Genomic DNA, 21656 nt, shown 5'->3' with positions numbered 1-21656 from the left:
TTCCAGGTAGAACACTATTGGATTCCATGTCGAAACCTTTCCACAGAAGGTTCAACATGAAACCCAAAAGGGCTCTACCTGGAACCAGAAAGGGTTCTGCTTTGGGGACAGCCAAATAACCTTTTTTTGGACCCCTTTATTCTAGGAGTGTAGTTTCACTGTTGCGGTGAACATTGGAAGTCAGAGTTCTGTAGCATCTTCATACGTGGATTGGGCTAAATCCTTTGTAATGTAAATGTGATTTAAAGTTCTGTTAGTGTGAAATGTCCATGCTGTAAAAAAAACACATTTCTGCTGAAATACTTTCCTCGTCAAATAGCTAAGGATAAATAGATACAATTAATAAATAGGATATGCCACGTTCCAACTGGTGCAATTTTGTATTCATGAGCATCTCCCTTAATGAAGTTGTCAGTGTGATAGACATGTGGGGTCACATCATCCCCGCCCAGCCCTCACCCTACAAATTCACACTCATTCAGCCAGAAATAACCTAGTAGCATAGACTGAATGCAAGATAACACACACTACAATATGGCTAATTTCATTTTAGGTAGTGTGGGAGACAGCTACACCACATACCCCTCTCTGAGGGGTACAGTGTACAGCACAGGAGGTTGGATGCACCTTAATTGGGGAGAACGGGCTCGTGGTAATGGCTGGAGTGGAGTGGAATGGTATCAAATACATCAAACGCATTGGTTCACATGTGTTTGATGCCATTCCATTAACTCTGTTCCAGCTATTATTACGATCCATCCTCCCCTCAGCATCCTCCACTGGTGTAAAGACAACGGCTCTCCCCACTCCCACACCACATGTTCCTCCAAGAATTACCCTAATTACCATAATACCAGTAGACAGAATTTTTGCTCTGTTAGCCAAATTGAAAATTAAAGGCTTTTAAAACATGTTTTACAATATCCACACATTTGTCAATCATTGCAATAAGTGTACAACACCCTATGTGCAATATGGTTTAGATGAAAAGCTCCTGCATAGTTTAAATTGCTTTCCTTATTTAGTTTGTCTATATAATATGGTATTTACAGTATGCTAATAGCTGCACACATATATTAAGCAGGAATGTGGCTTTGGCCACACCATATCCAAGGTAAGTGTAAACAGAAAAGTTACACATCTGATGTTGAAAAGAAATAGAGCTCACTAGACCTATTTTCTAACGTAAATCCACCCTGAGCGCTACCCCATCTCCAAAACAAGCAGATGCTGTTGTCACACACACAGACACACACATACACACACAGCAAAATAGGCATGTTGTCGATATGCTGAAAAGATTTGCCTTTTAACCATCACCCATCATGTCTGTCTATTCCGCTGGGCTGGAGTGATAGAACGAGGTAATCAGTGCCTTATCGGCTGAGGTTCCTGTCAGACAGCAGTGATCGTTTGAATCTGTCTGGATTAAAGAGGTATTTTTTGGTCTGTATGCTGCTAAACACCTTCCCTTAAATTAAGCATTGATTTTCTTGTACAGATCCTTTCATTGATAAATGGCACATTGCAAATGTGCTCCAGCATTAATAAAAAAAAATGGTATTACTGAACGACCACCATTTGGTAAAAATGTTTGCAGACATAATTTTTTCAACTTTATTTTTCTGTTTTTTAACGTCTTTGACGAAGAGCGGTAGTTAACTATGCAGCCTTGACAACAATGAAGTTAGTTTAAATCAAATCATTTCCTCACAGGTGTCCTCTGAATGAACCTCCCGCAATGGAGGTGGTGAGAAGAGAGGAGTGGAGAAGAGAAGGGATGAACGGAATAGAAGAGGTAAGTAGATGTGTGAAAGATGGAGAAGAGAAGGACATGAACAGAGGAGAGAAGGAAAATAAGTAAGGAGCGGAAAGAAGAGGAGAGGAGAAAAGATGGTCTGCGGTATCCTCAAGGTTAGAGAGGCGGGCCAATAACCAGAGGGTTGCCAGTTCGAATCCCCGAGCTGACTAGGGGGAAACGTGCAGGGAGTGAGCTGGCAGCCGGAGGGTTACCGGCTTCAATATCCTATTTGTTTATCCCTAATTACTCCAAGGATACTGCTCTGCAGCAGCCTGTTTGTGTGTGTTGTGTATCACGTTGGGTACTGTGACAGCATCACATCAGAGAATGTCTGTGCAAATGGACCAATAAAGCAAGTGACTATATTTTGTACTGAAAATCTTGCAAGAGGTACCAGTATAGCAGTTGTCATTACTATTCAGTAAAGTGGTTTAAATGAACAGCTGAATGGCGGAAACATCTGCTGTGTGTGTCAGACCAGTGAACCACACACCTTCCCCCTCTCTCTTATTCACAGTCTTTCTTTTAATCTCTCATTCTCTCTTCCTCTCTCGTCTGACAACTTACAGTCTCTCTCTCATTTCTTTGTCTTTCCACAGATGTTCTCAATGTATTCCCTCTTTCTGTTTCTCTTCCTCTCTTTGCACACTGATGGTCTTACTCCCACCTCTCTCTCTCTCTCGTCATTGGCTCTCCCTCCATTGCCCCTCCATCTCCTCTTTCTAATTGAAACCTGGCATCACACGTCTGAACACCAGTTGTTGCCAAGTGTCAGTAACAGCATTACTTTGCTGTGGCCTCAGACTTGAATCAACTGACTCCCACCATGCTGCAACCAAACCTAGACATTTATTTCATTATCATTAACCCTTTTGTGGTATTACCCACAGTAAGTCAGACACTGAGCCGAACAGCTGGCGATGAGGAAGGGGAAATGACTGAGTATATCACATTAGTGACATCACTCACTATTAATGAATACATCACAGTGTTGTCATCACTCATCTGTAATGAATATATCACATTGGTCACAGCTTCCACATTGTGGTGGAAGGGGCTTTCTTGGGCATGGACTGTAGTATGGCTTTATATTCCTCATAGGCTGTTATTGGTTAGAGAGATGATGGCTGGAGAAGATCTGAGTGTGTTTTCAGTGTGAACTCTACTCTAGATTATGCCGCCCTATTGCCAAACCCCTCTCCTTCGGCTCATACCTGAGTATGACAGAACAGCTTAGAGATCATACACACACACATATATAAACACACACACACACACACACCTTGACTTCTGCCATCCATCATAAGAAACCCTCTACCGTTGTGTTCCTCAAGGTGCACCTGTCCTGCTTTATGCTTTTAGCCACTCACAGGTGAAAACATCTATCAGGGCTCTTGTCTCTCCATCCCTCTTTCTCTGTCTTTCTCTTTCTTTCGCTCTGTCTCTTTACCTGTATATGTGTGTCTCTCTCTCTTTCTCTCTTTCTTTCTTTCTTTCTTTCTCACTCGCTCTCCCTCTCTCTATTTCACAGTGCTGTACTCCTAGCTGCTGCCTCCGGTGATGGAGGAAACCGTGTGCTTAGTAACATGTCTGTCAGAGTCAGGAGGTAGTCTCTTTCACCGGCTGTGTGTCCATAAGTCTGGCACGGCTGGCTCAGGGTCTGAAAGAGATATGGGCTTGCTAGCTGAGGCTCTGTAAATCCATAACACAGGATGAGAAATAGAAATGTTTGAATGAATAAATGCAAGACTGAATGAATGAATGAATGAATGGGATGAAGGGATGAATGATGTTCTCAACTGGAGCTATATGACTTACTGGCTGGGGGGAAAATGGAAGGTTATACCATGTACTCTTCGTATTATAGAGTTAGATGATGTGAGTGGTAGCGTCCTCATCATTAGCCAGCATGTCTTGCATCTGTTATGCTGTCTTCGTCTGCTCTTGAGGACCCATCAGCTTTATGATGACACGCATCTGTAAGTGGGATTAGCCGATAGCCGCATCAAGAGGCCAGTCATAGGCATTTAGCACCGGGCATCTGTCTAACAGGCCGTATGTGTGTGTGCCCACGGCAGTATGTAATATAAGTGCCACAGTCCCATGAATGGGCATATGAATGGCAGATATGCCAGGCCTCCATAATCACATCCGACATGTCTGCCCTTGAGAGCCACTGTTTGTCTGGCAGCAACCCTATAACACCTAGCCTATACCCGTTTGTTTTTTTGTAGCCAGATTAGTACAATGAGGGGGGGGGGGGGCTCTGCTATTTTTCCTAAGCCTATGAGGTTCCTTCAGATCTGCAAATAGAAGGAGTAGGGGATAAGGGTATAGGTTTTTGACTGGGCTTTATACACTGTTGAAAATTGACATACTGACTGCTGTAGTCAGCATATAGTGAGTGACATGTAGGCCTGTGTGGTCTAGCTATAGCCCAAACCCCAGAAATGTCATTAAGCATACTGCTTAGAAGTTTGGAAATCAATGTGTTATTCATAATGTCTGTTAATGTTCAGTATTTAGGGTCACACTTCCCCAAAAACAGATTCAAATGGAATACAATTTGATCATTCAATGCAGCTTTAATATTTCAACTTTTTTTGCTGGCTTACTTTCCACACACATTGAAAACATCCCACTGGGCATAGATGTCAAGTCAATTTCTATTCCACGTTGGTTCAAAGTAATTCCATTGAAAGTAAGTGGAAACAATGTTAATTCAACCAGTGTGGGCCCAGTGGGATAGCCTAGACAACAAAAATCATAACCATGTCAGGCTGTAAACACAGGTACAATATAGGCTAATAAATTCGTAGGAACAACAAACATTTTCATAATAGTCAATAATGTATTTATTTCATTGGATTATTCTAGCTTACAGCCTATGTTTGGCCCATGTATAGATCCCTGAATTCACTTCTCTCATGACTTTTAGAAATAGGCCAACAAAAGTTCAAAGGCCCTGAGTAATTTCTTCTGATGACGAAATCAAGACCTACGTGAAAATACGAGTGTTTCTCAATTTCTTAGAGGGTATCAAATGCACCCGCACGGATGTGGGTGCAATGATGGAGTATGGAAAGGTCAAGCGAGCAGGCGAGAGGGGAACCCTGAAAAGATCCAACAATGCCCGTGTAATCAGATCTCACGCGCGAGGAAGCCATGAGTAAATTACAAAATAAAACTGTCACCAAATAAAGTGACTTGTGTAACAAAGTCATTATTCTGAACTACTCATTGTTACACTTTGATTGCAGACATCCTAAACCTTGTCAATCAATCTTGACCATGATGGCGTTATCTACATGTTAAATCATTTTCAGGAAGAAAAAAATGCTATAGCAGTATTGTCACGTGCAGAAGAAATCTGTGATGGACAGAAATCTGTGAGAGAAAGCGATCAGCCTCTGAAATGTCACTCGCTTGGGTCCAGTAAATTGCCCGAGGGCGTCAAGGATTGGACATGAAACAACTGACTGTTGGAGGCTGAAAAGATTTAATCTGTTCTCATCATATTGTTGGATTTCTCCACAAATGACTCACACAGTGTGCTTCATCGCACGAATTGTAGCCTAATTTCACTGCTTGTTTTTTATCACGCATGGGATAATTTATTAATAGGCTACTGTCTTGGCTGTAGCGTTTAATCACCTTAAAAAACAAGGCCCGCTGCGTTAATTGTGATAGGTGGAGGTACATGACGTATAGTTACAGTAGGGACATATTTATTAATGCACCCATGGAAGGCGGAGTGTACTATTGGAACGCAACCTATGCGTCACTGCATGAGCGTTCAACGCCAGCCACCACATAGGCCCTGCGCTTAACGTGTACGCTATAATTTTCTTTCCAAATATGATTTGTACACTAATAGGATTCTTATGACATTTTTTACAAACATAGTTGCAATGTTAATCACTATTTAATAGCTAGATTGATTGTTTTAATGCCGCGTTATGTTATGTTGCATTATTAGCAAGGCTTTTTCAGAATTGACAAATAGGAAAAAGTATATAATAATTATAGCAAATTGTCTATATTATTATTATTATTAGTGGTATTATTATGGCTGTTATTATTATTGCTATTATTACTAATAATATTATTAGTACTAGGAGGCCTAGTAGTAAGCCTAGTAGTTGTATTTACATATGGACCTATAGCCTATAATAACAGGCTAGGCCCGGTTTTCCAAAAGCATCTTAAGGCTAAATTCATCATTAAAACCTTAGTAGTAGCAGCCTGCCTCAGACCGCTCGTAGAACAGCTTAAGGCTAAGTTCATCATTAAAACCTTAGTAGGAGCATCGTTAAATCTCCGAGCTGTTTCCCAAAACCATTCTTATTAACGTTGCACTTGAAAACACTCGTATTCTAACGCCTGCCTCAGACCGCTCGTAGAACAGCGAAGTGCGTCGTTAGATTATTTTTTGCCCTACCGTGTCGTTTTATACACAGAAGATCTCTGCTAAACATAGAATCACATGGTTTCTCTGTGACCGCCGATAACTTCAGAACAAATTTGACTACAAAAACAAAGTTGCCAATGTCTTTGGAATTGACAGAAACAAGCGACGTATACAAACGCTTCAAATGAAAACCGTGATAACTGCATAAAATTATTAACAGTAGGCTATAGGCCTATTCGAATCATATTAAAATAGGGTAGATTTAATGTTCAATCAATTGAGTTCTATTTTGCTACTTGTAAGCTACTGTCTGTTATTTGTCTCAATATAATTCATGATGTGTAGCCTAACATGTGCTCAATGATGTGCCAAATCAATGATTTAATGCATTTTTATTGGGCAAACATTAGAATAAGCAGCCTCAATATTTGCAGCAGTAGGCGGTATATCTTTCCAGGAGCCGATCTTTCGTCAGTATTGTGAAGTAATTATAATGTTTGAGAAAAATATTTTAATGGAGAAAGCGTGTCTTGAGAGCAGCGCTCCCTTTCTTTTGATCATATGATGCACTCCCCCTTCACAAAAGTGGTGACCCTTGTGACCTACATTTTCATCGCCCTAATACTCAACTTTCTTGCCTAGCTGAAATATTAGAATCCTTGACAATATCTTATCTAAGATCTTTCTTATCTTTGAAATGTTTTCTAAAAAGTTTTCATCATTCGGGTTTTAGACCGTCATAGCATTATCTCTGCTGCATCCCTAGTTATAAATGAAGTGGTTAACTGTATGGATTAAAGGCAACATTGTGCTGCCCTCTTCAATGATCAATGATCTGTGAAAGGCTTTGATACTGTTGATCACTCACTGCTAATTCAGAGGCTTTCCTCAATTGGCCTAGACCAGGTTGCATTTAACTGGTTTAAAAATGACTTGACAGATAGAACTCAATGTGTATCTACTGATGATGTTTAATCAGGTTTTCTGGACAAAATGAAAGGTGTCCCACAAGGATCAATTTTGGGTGCTATACTTTTTACTGTTTACATTAACAATATTGACTCGTTGTTAAAAATTGTAACCTGCACTTATATGCCGATGATACTGTTGCGTATGGTATTGCAGACTATTGTTGACCAGGCTCTAGACCAGAAAAACTTTATTTACATGAAATTCGTTTTTTCATATTTTGTTGTGTTACAAAGTGGGATTGAAATGGATTTCATTGTATTTTTTTGTAAACAATCTACACAAAATGCTCTGTAATGTAAAAGTGGAAGAAACATTTGTAACACATAAAATAAAAAAGTAAAACACTAATATATCTTGATTAGATAAGTATTCAACGCCCTGAGTCAATACAGAATCACTGTTGGCAGCGATTACAGCTGTGAGTCTTTCTGGGTAATTCACCTAGAGCTTCGCACACCTATATTATACAATATTTGCACATTATTCTTTTGAAAAGTATTTAATTAAGCTCTGTCAAGTCGGTTGTTGATCATTTTCAAGTCTCGCCATACATTTTCAAGTCGATTTAAGTCAAAGCTGTAAGACTCAGGAACATTCAATACCGTGTTGATGAGCAACGCCAGTGTATATTTGGCCATGTGTTTTAGGTTATGGTCTTGCTGAAAGGATACATTTGTGTCCCCGTGTCTGTTCGAAAGCAGACTGAACCAGATTTTCTTCTAGGACAGGAGTATTCAAATCTTACCCCACGATTTTTGAAGACTGATGGTTTTCTGTTTGACCTGATAAATAATTGCACCCACCTGGTGTCATAAACAACTCCCTAGTCCTTGCCAATGACAAGCATACTCATAACATGATTTAGCCACCACCATACTTGAAAATATGAAAATAAGAGTGCTACTCAGTGATGTGTTGTGTTGGATTTTCCCCCAAAAGTACTTTGTATTCAAGACATAAAGTTCATTTATTTTCCACATTTTTTGCAGTTTACTTTAGTGCCTTATTGCAAACAGCATGCATATTTTGGAATATTTTTTATTCTATTTCTTCTTTTCACTCTGTCAATTAGGTTAGAGTTGTGGAGTAACTACGATGTTGTTAATCCATCCTGAGTTTTCTCCTATCACAGCCATTAAACCCTGTAGCTGATTTAAAGTCACTATTGGCCTCATGTTGAAATCCCTGAGTGGTTTTCTTCCTCTCTGGCAACTGAGTTAGGAAGGACTCCGGGCGCCTGTATCTTCGTAGTGACTGGGTGTATTGATACACCATCCAAAGTGTAATTAATAACTTCACCATGATCAAAGGGATATTCAGTGTCTGCTTTTTATCTTTAAGCCCATTTATCAATAGGTGCCCTTCTTTGCGAGGCATTTTAAAACCTCCCTTGTCTTTGTGGTTGAATCTATGTTTGAAATTCACTGCTCGACTGAGAGACCTTACAGATAATTGTATGGGTGGGGTACAGAGATAAGGTAGTCATTCAAAAATCATGTTAAACACTGTTATTGCACACAGAGTGAGTCCATGCAACGTATTATGCGACTTTACATTAAGGGGCATTTTTATTGTGTGTAGGTCAGTGACAAAAATATCTAAATTTGATCCATTTTAAATTCAGGCTGTAACACAACAAAATTTGGAAGAAGTAGATATTTGTGAATACCTTCTGCAGGCACTGTATGTACTTTGATCCTGTCTCTGCTTACAAATATCTGGGCATCTGGATAGATGAAAATCTGTATTTTAAAAGCATAATGATTAGTTATTTAAGAATTAAGAAACTGAGAATAACAATGGGCTTATTCTATAGAAATATGTCCTGCCTCAGATTGTTCAGTCGATGTTCCTATCGGCCCTAAACTATGGCGACATCATATATATGAACGCAGCTGACACTTCATTAAAGACGTTAGATGGTGTTTATCATAGCGCACTGCAAGGGACAGTTTTAATACTCATCACTGCATTCTCTACCCGAACTTTTTTTTTGTCCCTCTTTGATGTCACATAGGTTGATACGTTGTTATGTTTTCATGTATTAAAGCTCTTTGACAAAAACTCCCACTGTACCAATCATTACTAAACTTTAGACTTACCACACCAGGTCTCAGGGATGGCTAACTTTGGAAATGAGTTAGGTAAATCAGCTTTTAGTTTTCTTGCACTTTATTTGTGGAACAATCTTCTAAATATTCCTAAATTTGCATTTGGTGCCTCTAGGGCAATTCAGAAGGCTGATTGAGGTTCTTCTTATTGATAAATGTGTTTTTTTATGACCGTGTTTTTCTTTCTGTTATTAGCATTTAGCATTTATATTTTGATGTGTGTATTTTCTGTCATTTCTGTAATTCAGAGCTCGTCTGTAAAAGACACCTTGGTCTCAGTATGAGTCCCTGACAAAATAAAGGTTAAATAAAATAAAAACGAATGTTTGGAGAAAACTCTTGAAAAGTTAGCTCATAAATAACGTCGCACCTGGTATGATCATCATAATGCTTAAGTTACATCACAACTGTGAATCGAGGCCCTGGTCTAGATGTCTGTATCACAGCAGGATACTATTCACAAATTGCTGGAATACGTTATAGATAAGCTTGATTACAACTGGGCTTCATTGATATGGCTTAAACATGTAGCCAACATAAAAACGTTTAGTAAAGATATAGCCTAGCCATACACTTATTTCAGTAAGCCTACATCAACATATGATATTGGCCTACACACCAAAAAAAAGAGAGTCGCTCAAGGGTTCTTTGGGAAGGGTGATGGTTCTATGTGGAACCATACTGACCCAAAGAACCCTTTGAGCCCTTCGATGGTTATTTGTAATTCAAACAAGGGTTCTGTTGTGTTATGCTATTACATGTTATGTATGACTATGGCTAGTGACGTGTCTTGTGAAAGACTCACGTATGGCCTTGTATCAATTGAGATTGGTTGACTAAATCAGTAGTTCTCAATTCTCTCCTCAGGGACCCAGAGCTAGCACTCCTGATTCAACTTAATAAACACAATAATAAAAACCTATGAAATTTTAACAAAATAATATGTCTATTAAACCCCGTATGGTTCTACAAAGAACCTTTGTGATTGAGAAAGGACATTTTTTAGGGTTCTTTATATAGACTTCAAAGAAAGGTTCCATATAATACCAAAAATGGATCCGCTATGGTTACAAGCCAAATAATCATTACTTAGCACTACCATTTATTTGTTTTTAGTGTGTAGCAGCCTATAGTCTAAATGTGAATTCATGCTGGATGGTTAAAATGACACTTCATATTTGTAAGGAGGTGAAATATCTCCCATTGCGCTATGGAGGATGGCCCTTTGTGCGTAAGTTATAGTGCAGAGGATTTGGCAAGGCTAAAGGGGATGATGTTGTCTCTCTGCCCGGAAGTATTATTAACCTGATATACTGCCTGCCTTCACAACAGCACACCGTTATAAAACATAGGGTATACCTACACTAGACCAACTTTTACGCACAGGCATAGCTAGTGCACGTGTCTCCTTCCTATTTCGAAAATTATGCTACAAGTAAAAACGTTTAAAAAATAATGTATATATACATATATATATATATATATATATATATATATATATATATATATATATATATATATATATATATATACAAAAGATACCTTAGCCTATTGTAACTGTAAGCAAATGATCCTGCATTTTAGAAAAGGTCATTCGATCTGAACATAGTTCAACATATTTTGTTCATGCGTAGGCTACATTACATGGTAACCAAATAGGCTATTCTACAGAAAAGGATAATATGTACTTCGACGAAGTGCTGATTAGTCGAAAGTGTGACAGCATTAAGTAATCCAATTCGACTCCTCCCCCGGCCATGCCCTCTAATTACCGCTGCTTCGCTCACGCTAAATCCTACACTGGACCGCATCATAGTCAAGGAGTGACAAAGAGAGAGAAAGTGGGGGAAGAAAGAGTGAGGGAGAGAGAGTGTGTGCATGTGTGTCAGTGTCCATAATTGATTACCTTCCAATCTACAATAACTTGTTAGTGGTGGTCAATTGCGGCTGCTTTTTGGGAATCACTGTCCACCGGATGGTTTCATGTTGTGGCTCGTGCGTCACCCCGTAACAGTAGACAGGAGAAGTGGGACTTTAACTGGACTCAAAGTCTCCCTACCCTGCGGCAAAGCGACCAACATGCGGTTGCAGAAGCACCTGTGATCGGATTTCCATTCTCCACATTTCCCACAACTTTTCATTTAGGCATACTTATTTTGAAGTATAACCAGAGCATAAACAAATCTCCGAAGTGTCACCTGATAAACTACTATGACCTCCAAAGATCCCACGGTTATGGAGGACCGGAGACGCAATGCGCTGGACCAGCTTCCGCCGCCGGCCAACTCCAACAAGCCCCTGACGCCATTCAGTATAGAGGACATCCTGAACAAGCCCTCGGTAAAGAGAAGTTATTCTAGCTGCGGGACGGCGCACCTGCTCTCCTCCAGCGAGAAGCTGTCCTCTTCAGGGCATAGCCTGTCCAGCCGGGCCCTTTTCACCCAAACCTCCCCGCTCTGCGCTCTGGAGGAGCTCGCCAGCAAAACCTTCAAAGGGCTCGAAGTCAGTGTTCTTCAAGCGGCGGAGGGTAAGTCTGGACAGTCAGATCTTTATTTGGACGATTTAGTTATTATGTGCAGACTGTGTAGCCTAGTGTAATTCAGCTTATGGTCTACTACAAATTCAACTAACGAAAAATAAATGAATGTCAGGTGTGTGTGTGTGTATGCCTGCAGTGGGTCTGGTCACACACATATTTCTTTCAGCATTTGAGTATTGAATAAAAGCACGGTACATGTTTTTGCACAACGAGCCTTGCCAAAGAGCTTAAAACTGAGGGGGAACTTAGAGAAATATATATCCTGGATTTCTGCAAAATATGTGTATCGAATTGGTTATTCGTATGTGAACAAAATAGATTAAATGTGACTAGTTCCACCATGAAAAAACTAATAATTAGCCTATGCATAAACATGGAGCAAAATAATACTCCACATAATAACGCAAACTAATTTAATATTTCGTTTAAGATTATTATTTTTATTAGGCCTATTGTATCACCTGATTATTATCGTCTGTTATTACCATACGTTTAGACTATTGACAGTATTGGTGTTGTTGTTGGTGGTGGTGGTTTTAGAGGAGAAATACATGCATAGGTCTCTTATTGTTTTAGCAGTTATTTCCCTAAGGTTTCTTGGAGCGATATTATGCCTGGTGATTCACCAAATGCCTATAGGATAACATCCCTATCCTCTATATATCCTCTCACAGGCCGAGACGGCACGACACTATTCGGTTCGCGGAATAACCCCAAAAAGCGCCGGAAGTCTCGCACCGCCTTCACCAACCACCAGATCTACGAGTTGGAAAAGCGCTTCCTTTACCAGAAGTACCTGAGTCCAGCTGACCGCGACCAGATAGCACAGCAGCTCGGCCTCACCAACGCGCAGGTCATCACCTGGTTCCAAAACCGGCGCGCCAAGCTCAAACGCGACCTGGAGGAGATGAAGGCGGACGTGGAGTCGGCCAAAGCCGTGGGAACCGTGTCGTTTGAGAAGATGGCCAAACTAGCCGAACTGGAGAAATGCGCAGCTAACGGGGCGCTGGGCCCTAACAGATCTGAGTCACCCTCGTTATCGAACCATGAGCGCAACGCCTCGAACAAACTCTTATTGTCCTCCCCTTCGTCGCCATATACAGACCATACTAGCAGCAAGGGCTGCTCCGAGGATGAGGAGATTGACGTGGATGACTGAGGATTTTACCATTGTATCTCTTACCACGACTAAAGTTTGAAGTGCCATTTATGCACCACATCATGAGGCTTTTATGAAGAACACTTAGCATCGCATGGACTGTGTCTTATATGCAACAACAGATGCAGACAGTTATTGTATTCATCCATTCATTTAACCAACGTGGAATAGTTTAAAGAAAAGCAATATGTATTTTATCCACAAATGATCTGCCCACACACACACACACACACACACAATCTTCCCGGTATGAGTTAATACCACTAGCTAATAACTCAACCTATGAATCATTTCAATGCATGTTTTCTTTTTGTTTAACTTAATTGTAATTTAAACGACTGTTGGTTTGAATATTACACAGAGGCATTCAGATTGAAAAACAACACACATCATATGCTAGGTGTTATAACTATATCGTAAGCCTACATATTTAAACCGTTTGATAACGATGGGAAGACATTTTCTAAGATAATAATCAAAGATAAATCCTATTCCATCTGGTTGCTTGTAATATCAGTCACATTTTAATATATTTATAATGGTTTGCGAACCTGTAAGTGCCTTTCAATGCCAGCACACCATTTTAAACATAATGTATAAAGTGTAATGTATTTCAAAATAAAACATTTCGTTTCTCACTATTCCTCATAGACCACTTATTTTAGTAGCATTTATTGAAACATAAATGATTTTGGGACCTTAATTCCATATTTTTTTTTGCAATCAGCATTCTACAGGCCTATTATAATTATATATTTTATATTTTATTTGTGTTTTTACATAATAGCAAATTGCTGCGCCTCAAGCCAAAGTATCGTTTCTCTTTCACATTGAAAGCACATTGAACACATTGAAAACCTGCCTTCTGACCCGGCGACGTGTGTTTTCATTTCCTCAATAGAATTTGTGAGAAACGCCAATCTGGAGCACAGAGCGAGGCCATAAAAGAAGGCACAAAAACGTCGAGTTCTGGGCCAGCTTCTCCATGCTGTTTGTGCGTTTTTCGCTCACTCTCGGCATAGAAGCGTGAAACCCGCGAACAAATGAGCACTGCTCCCCTGTGTGACAGCCACAATGGAGCATGGGCGGACTCCAGCCGCGCGCAATACGGAGACAAGCGTGACCCAACACACAGAAAAAGACACAAACGTTTGGAGGCCATATGGTTTCTGAATTTTCCTCACAATTTCCAGTCAATTTGATGGATTGATTTAACCCTCCGTTAGCTTAATTTTTGTTACAAAGGCAGTAATGCATACATAGCCCCTCTGCTACTGAGGGCATCTGTGCTCATTGCTGTCACTGTCGATGCTTTTTTGACTCGTTTTAAACAAGTCTATGCATCACAATTGAAGTATCTTATTCTGGAGAGGGGCTGGTCTGTGCTTTGTGTTTGTGTGTGGGACTAGAAATAATATGTTTGGCTTTTTGCACGATAGATCTTTCAGCATTTTATCTTGTGGCCTGGGTGTTTTTCATGCTAAGTATAGCGGAGTCTCTTAATGTTTAAACGGTGACATTTGTGCGATTGGTGGAGGGCTTTGATTTATCGTTTTGTGTTCTTCTGTTAGCTACCTCCTTTTTTTCCTTTGTCTATGGCACTTTTAATGAAGTTGAGAGCGCAATAATATGACCCCAAGATGTTAATAATTTATTATGGAGTTAGATACTTTTTTTTACAAAAGCACTAATGTAAAACTCGACTTGGAAGATTGAGCATTGAAGATAATTCTTCAACAAATTTTACTCTAAAATACTATCTAGGCTACTATAATATAGTACTATAAATGTATTGTTTTCAATCAGGCCTAGTTTAATTAAAATATATTGTAATTCAAGCCACATTGACATTACCATATTATATTATAGGCATACTAATAATAACCTATAATAATAACAGTAAGAATAACAACAATAGTGTTATTATTATTATTGTTATTATAATTATTATTAACATACAATTAATTTATTCTTATCATCATTAGTTTATTATTAGTTTATTGCTACGGTTTATATTGTTGTTAGTAGTTTTCTTTTTTTAATTTAACCTTTATTTAACTAGGCAAACCAGTTAAGAACATTCTTATTTACAATGACGGCCTACCAAAAGGCAAAAGGCCCCCTGCGAGGACGGGGGCTGGGATTAAAAATAAAAATATAGGACAAAACACACATCATGACAAGAGAGACACCACAACACTACATAAAGAGAGACAACAACATAGCACGGCAGTAACACATGACAACACAGTATGGTAGCAACGCCACATGACAACCACATAACCACACTTTTTGAGAATATTATAATAATTATATTATAATTGTTTCTATTATTAAATTACTATTGTTGACATTAATTGGGCTGTGTTAATAAGCTCCCTCATTTGTTCCATTTGCTATAAGTATTGGTTGTAAAGTATGGAAATGAAAGCAGGCCGCTTTCCCTGCAAAAATGTTCTCTGCTCAAGATGATATCCCTGGCTGGCAGAAAAGGCTCGAGACTGCAAGCCTATGACTCGCGCACATGGTACTTTGTCCCAACAAGGATGCTGATTTAAACTGCTAAAGCCCTGCGTTTGTTAATGTAAATGTCAGATTATTTTATTAATACCAAGTTACACAAAAACAATTTATTTATTTATTATACATTTGTTAAAAAATTAATTGATGAATATGCTATTTTTGCGAATGAACCATTGCAGGCATACATTATGGTGGAAGCTGTGTGGACAAAGTTAATTTCTTTACGTTATTAATATTGTATGCAGCTCTATTAATTTAACAGAGCAACATTTCACTTTTGATTGGCAGAGGTAGGTATAAGAGGTCGAGGATTTGTTTATGGGACTTATTTTTCTGCATTTTGACGTGCCATGCATATCCTAGAACAGTGAAGCGTCACCCGTTTTTGTAGAGAAGCCTACACTCTTAGAAAAAAAGGGACTGGATAGAACCAAAAAGGGTTCTATTGCTTGCTTCATATATGGCACCCCTTTTGTAGGGTTCTTTGATCAGAACCCCAGGGGTTCTACTTCACTGAACCAAAATTGGTTTACTTATAGAACCCTTGGGTTCCATATTTCTATATAGAACCAATTTCGATTCTATATAGAACCTTAAGTGGTGCCATTTTTGAAGCAAGCATAGAACCCTTTTTGGTTCTATCCAGAACCCTTTTTTCTGAGTGTAGGCCAACTTTAGATATCTTGCCTCCACGTGGTTTCTTATGTGGATGTCTTTAATGCAGGGCCAAATAGTGACCAGTACAGTACAAAGTGTGCTATTCCAGTGCTGGTCTCAGTTCCTTATTTTATGAGGTGTTGTGGCGAAGATAAACACAATCCCCAATACTTCAATATGGTAATTAATCCACAAATTGTAAATGTATTTCAGCTCAGGAGAGAGAAAAAAATCACTAGTTCAATCGGCCGGAAAATTGAAGTTTGACGCACGAGTCTCTGCTGAAACAATAGGGTCTGCGCCCCTCTCCTCCCCACTACATCACCTCCTCACCTCTCTCTCTCTCTCTCTCTTTCTCCCTCTCTCTCTCTCTATCTCTCTCTCTCTCTCTCGATAATTTGTAATTTGATTTGAAATAATATTTGAAATGTGTCCACAGTTATGTAGGGCTAAACAAAGCCCATTTTATTTTTTCCTTTAGCTTTTTAGCCAGTCTCCTTTTTTAATTCACGTAGCCTATCACGCGGACAGATGTCACTTTCGCTGATAGCAGTGGTCTTTTTATTTTATTTATATTTTTCCTTTTTTATTGAGGTACGTAATTGTGAACATATTTCGTTTACATTCAAAATAGGCCTAGTGGATAATGGAAATAATCTACATTCTTGCTTTCAATAAATTCTGGACAAAAAATCCTTTCAGTGGTTGAAATAGCTTTTCATCCGTGTAGGATCAAGTGGATAACATTACAAAGAAAGGGAGAAGAAAAACAGCATCGATTCTTGGCTCAATGGCATGTCACCCTATTATGATTTGATGTGAGAAATTAGCTAGATTAACCTGGGGCGAAGCTTGATTGATCACTAAAGAGGGTACATTTGAAAGTTTTAGTTATAACGTTCCTATAGAGGCCCTTAACACTTCAAACTTCAATTTTACGGGCTATTGAACTAACCATGTCGCTGACAAAACTGAATATATGTATTAAATTACTTTAACCGGAGATTAATTACTATCCACTGAGAGAGTTATACGAGCCTTTTCGCCATGAATTTGCATATTAATCAAATTCTAGTTGATAATTCAAACGGAGAAATAGATTTAGGGGCATTGGGGCATATATCACAAAAATCGCTCCCTCGGATCTCTCTCTTTCTCTCCCTCGGGCTCGGCTCACTCTCCCTTAGCGCTGCTAAGCCGCTTGTCGAGTGTATTAAAATCAGAGATGCAGAACGAGCTCGCGTGGCTATTTGGTGAAAACAGAAATTGCCTGTCCACTTTTATGATGTGTTCATGCTGAGAAGGCAGATCTTAATGTATGCTGTCAGAGTGCCCAGGATTTAAGAGGGGAAAGAGACTTTGTGTGTGTGTGTGTGTGTGTGTGTGTGTCTCTCTCTCTGTGTGTGTGTGTGTGTGTGTGTGTGTGTGTAGACCATTTGTTACCACTAACGTAAGTAGCCTCTATAGCTAGAAATAACTAGCTATAGGCCAAACTTCTGTTTTCAACTTTGGAATGGAATGAAAGAAAAGTCTACATTTAAGATCTCTACTGTATTTAGTGTGCACGTTAGGGAAATACAATTGAAATGAAAGATTACAAAGAAAATATTATTTTTTTTAGAAATATAGGCTCCAGAAAAATTGCTAAAATAGCCTCCAGTGCAGCAAACTGAGTTGAAAATGGGGAAAAAAACAGGCCACATAGACCTACATCACTTAACAAAGAGACTCAACTACAGGCAAATCAACAGTATACCTACTTCCCAGCTTGCTTGCATTGTCCACATAGAACATAATCAAAAGAAAGCACTCTTACCTTACGGACAAAACCTAGCATGTTATGAATAAACCTTTAAAACAATATTCATTACACATTTTCAGATCCATCTATTATTTTTAGTGGACGCTTATAAACAAAACTCTGCTCACTGGAAAATGTCTCTACCCCACATGCATTGGAATGGCTCCTCCAGCACAGCTGCTGTTGGCAGTTTACTCTAGGATTTTGGATTCAGAAGACATTTAAGCAAATCTGTCTAAATCAATTTAGCATTGTCAGACAGTTCACATGCAGACAGGCGATCCAAAAGCTGGCTTTTGATCACGTCTCCTCGTGTGCAGACTGCAGATCAACCAAACTCCTTACTGTAAGGAGATGGGTTATTAGAGTCATAACAACATTGGTTTGTTATTGACTTCAGTTCCACAGAAACAGCAGAGATGTGGGAAAAGCTCTGTTCATCAAGACACAAAGTCATTAGCTATGTTAGGAGGCCAAATTGCAGCTATATCACTGCCAAATGTGCATTAATTATAGAACCAATGGTGATGTCGATCTAATACACTCCCCTGCTCATCTTCACAAACAAGAGTATAAGTTATTGAATCAGCATAGATCATTATGTATGAACGCACATTAAATTATATTTCCAATATTGAGTTATTTGTTTTGACTCAGACATATGAGAGCTGTGGCCTGCTTGGTAACCCAATGTGCACCAAATTTGTGCTGGTAAGTGTATCTGGGAGCGTGTATGTGTAATAATAATTTGGTGGGTGCTTATATTTGTCCTATTTCACATTTGTACACGTGTGTATTAAAGGTACAATATGCAGAAATCGCTCTCCCATTTCCTGGTTGTCCAAATTCAAATTGCTCGCCTAAAGCTGGTGTGCAAAACCGAAATTAAACGATGCAAAAATGAAACTTAAGAACGGGAAGTATAGAAATAGTGCACATAGAACAGATCTATGGCGGACCAACCCTGCCGAAATTAGAATGAAATGAATAAATGCACACATAAATAGATAAATACATAAATGGATGAATGAATGCACACACATATAGGTAAATAATTATTTAAATATTTAATCCCACTTTCATTCATTTATATTATTTCTTATTTCTGTATTTCTTCCTCAATATGATAATGAGGGGGTGTCAAGCAAATGTCTGTGGGTGGTATCTAACACACCATTGGATGATCAATGCCACGATGCGTTGCTCGATTGCATTTGCCTGGGCTACGTTCAGTGTAACAGAAAGGTGTTCAAAGTTTAAAGGCCATGTTTCACATTAGCACCCCCCAAATAATAATATGTTTCAATTTGAGATGTCACACGTTTTGGAAATAGGAGATCAACTATTATATGCTGCTGTGCCACACGCACACCATAAAAACACACAAAAACAACAAATGGAACATTGTCCTTGCTCGATGTAGAAATAGGTGAACAGTTTTGGAACACTGAGCCATTGACTGCCTGCCTGCACCAGGTGGCTGTGTTGAGAGTGGGTCGCTTTTGACAATAAATAAGGCACCGGACTACAGCAATATAGTTTTGAACCTAGAAGAGGGACAAGAGATGGGAGTATGCAAAAAGATTGACCGGGATGGGCAAGGGGAATGTCCAGTTGGCTAGAAGACATAGTAAGCTAATGTTACTGATTATCAAGCTAGCTAGCTGATCTACAACTGCTAAAATTGATGTGGCTAGCTATGTTTTACAGGCAGACTCAGTTTTACACTTAGCTAGCTAGCTAGCTAGCTAGATAATGAACAAAACGGCAGTTATCATAAACCATTATTATCTAGCTAGCTATGGTAACTAAATATCTGTCAGGTGTAAAGCAAGCAGGTTCCTGTCAGGTGTCAGAAGCAATGCATGTTCGCTAGCACACGCTAGCTTGATCATTTATTAAGCAATCGAGTGGATACCTAATTAATAGGGTTGTCATTTCAATCACAGGCATCTAAACTAGCAGCTAGCTAACTACCGTAAAATAAGGAGGCGCATGTTGTCATGATGGAATAAGTCACCTATCTGAGGCTAGCCACAATACGGATTAGCCACAATAGTGGAATTTGCTGTTCACCTTAGCAATTGTTTGTGAGATGAGACGTGGTGCCATAATATAAATAGTATCTTAGCAAGCAATAAATGTACATGTTTTCATTATTTTTTATTGAACCTTTATTTAACTAGGCACGTCAGATAAGAATTTAAGAACATATTCTTATTTAATTGTGCACCTTCCTATGGGACTCCCAATCATGGACGGTTGTGATACATAGCTGTTATCACAAAATGGCATGTATACTTTCAGATCTATTGTTGCCATATTAAAGACATGAATGTAAAAGTAGACAAACTCATACATGAATCCTACAGTAAATACAGGTACCATTTTCTTTTGTTAATCTCTGAAGGGTTGACATTTGATTTCTTGGAGCCTGGGGGAGATACCATACTACAAGTCAGGATATTTCTCTGCATCAAGGTGGAGGCTTGCTACCAGCAAGAACATGGAGCACTCTGTGTCGGTAAGTCATATGATTATTTTCCTTTACATTGCATGATACTAGGGAGGAGGCCCTGGGCCAGTAGGAGGTCAGGGGTGAGGGCCCTCTCTCTTTCTAGCACTCACTAATGCTATCTGTCTCTCTCCAGGTGCTAGAGACAGAATGGTCCTGGGACCTACAGAGCCTTCTGACCAACTACATGCAATCTCTTCAGAGCACAGACAAGTAAGCGACAATCATAATACTATACTTGATTCACAATGTAAACCTGCTTCATCATGGCAGTCTGCTTGTGTGACAACATATTGTAGCATATTATCCAGGGCCACTAGCTGGATTGGATTTACTGTACTCATGCCAAAACTCATGCTCTCTCCTCCCTGTAAAAGTCTTCCAGACATTTATCAAAGCTAACATGTGTCCATCCCCAGGTGAGTCTGCTGGGCCATGGAACACATAAAAAACCAGCCACCCTGTTGTCAGCTATATGCTGACAGTTCCCTGAGGAAGGAGACAACTATCAAGGCTTTCAAAGGCCACATTTTTTGGATGACTAAATGCAATAACGTTTTTATAAACTCATTTAAATTGTATGGTTAGATTACAAAACAATAACTTTAATAGAATGTTTGTCATGTAGGTCTTCACACTAACTTTGACTAACTTCTGTGTTAACTTAAACACAAAGACAACACTTGGAGCTTGCGATTCAAAAGGTCTAAATTAAATGCATGTCCAGGGTGAATTAATGTTTATTAATGTATATCAGATATATCACACAGGTGTGTCAACTAAAATGTATATCCCAGACAAGATTGAAGAATTGGACAAGTAGAGAAAGTGAAAATAAGTCAATGATTCTGTCCAGACCAGTTGTATGAATTTGAGTGGTTATAAACAGTAAAGTCAAAATAAAGTCAAAATTTTGGGAAAACCTACTCATTCAAGGATTTTTCTTTATTTTTAATATTTAGAATAATAGTGAAGATACCAAAATTATTAAATAACATATATGGAATCATGTAGTAACCCCCCCCCCCAAAAAAAATATATATATATCAAAATATATTTTAAATTTGAGATTCTTCAAAGTATTACCTTAATGAAAGCTTTGCACACTCTTGGCATTCTCTCAACCAGCTTCACCTGGAATACACTTCCAACAGTCTTGAAGGAGTT

The 21656-nt window shown here is 39.0% G+C and overlaps 1 protein-coding gene and 1 long non-coding RNA gene across 2 annotated transcripts; both read left to right on the top strand.

The window, feature by feature from the left end:
• Positions 1-11123: 11123 nt before the first annotated feature.
• lbx1a (ladybird homeobox 1a) lies at positions 11124-13634 on the top strand. The gene is made up of 2 exons (XM_021609385.3): positions 11124-11822; positions 12509-13634. Exons 1-2 carry the CDS (start codon positions 11507-11509, stop codon positions 12991-12993), a joined length of 801 nt encoding a protein of 266 aa, XP_021465060.1. The 5' UTR covers positions 11124-11506; the 3' UTR covers positions 12994-13634.
• A 5769-nt stretch (positions 13635-19403) lies between these two features.
• Positions 19404-21219, top strand: LOC149985625 (uncharacterized). The gene is made up of 4 exons (XR_016496791.1): positions 19404-19604; positions 20385-20498; positions 20626-20702; positions 20909-21219. It is a non-coding gene; the product is annotated as an uncharacterized LOC149985625 (long non-coding RNA).
• Positions 21220-21656: the final 437 nt, after the last annotated feature.

This window comes from Oncorhynchus mykiss, chromosome 1 (assembly GCF_057628025.1).
Source record: "Oncorhynchus mykiss isolate SJ-2025 chromosome 1, ASM5762802v1, whole genome shotgun sequence".
In the NCBI taxonomy this organism is placed as follows: domain Eukaryota; kingdom Metazoa; phylum Chordata; class Actinopteri; order Salmoniformes; family Salmonidae; genus Oncorhynchus; species Oncorhynchus mykiss.
The sequence above is the reverse complement of the archived record's forward strand: the minus strand, read 5'-3'. Positions and strand labels throughout refer to the sequence as shown.

What these genes read in the sequence shown, in the direction of transcription:
- lbx1a (XM_021609385.3), top strand. Translation starts at nt 11,507, where the DNA reads ATGACCTCCAAAGATCCCACGGTTATGGAGGACCGGAGACGCAATGCG. An exon ending in TGTTCTTCAAGCGGCGGAGG is followed by an intron (nt 11,823 to 12,508) that starts GTAAGTCTGGAC and finishes ATCCTCTCACAG; the next exon opens with GCCGAGACGGCACGACACTA.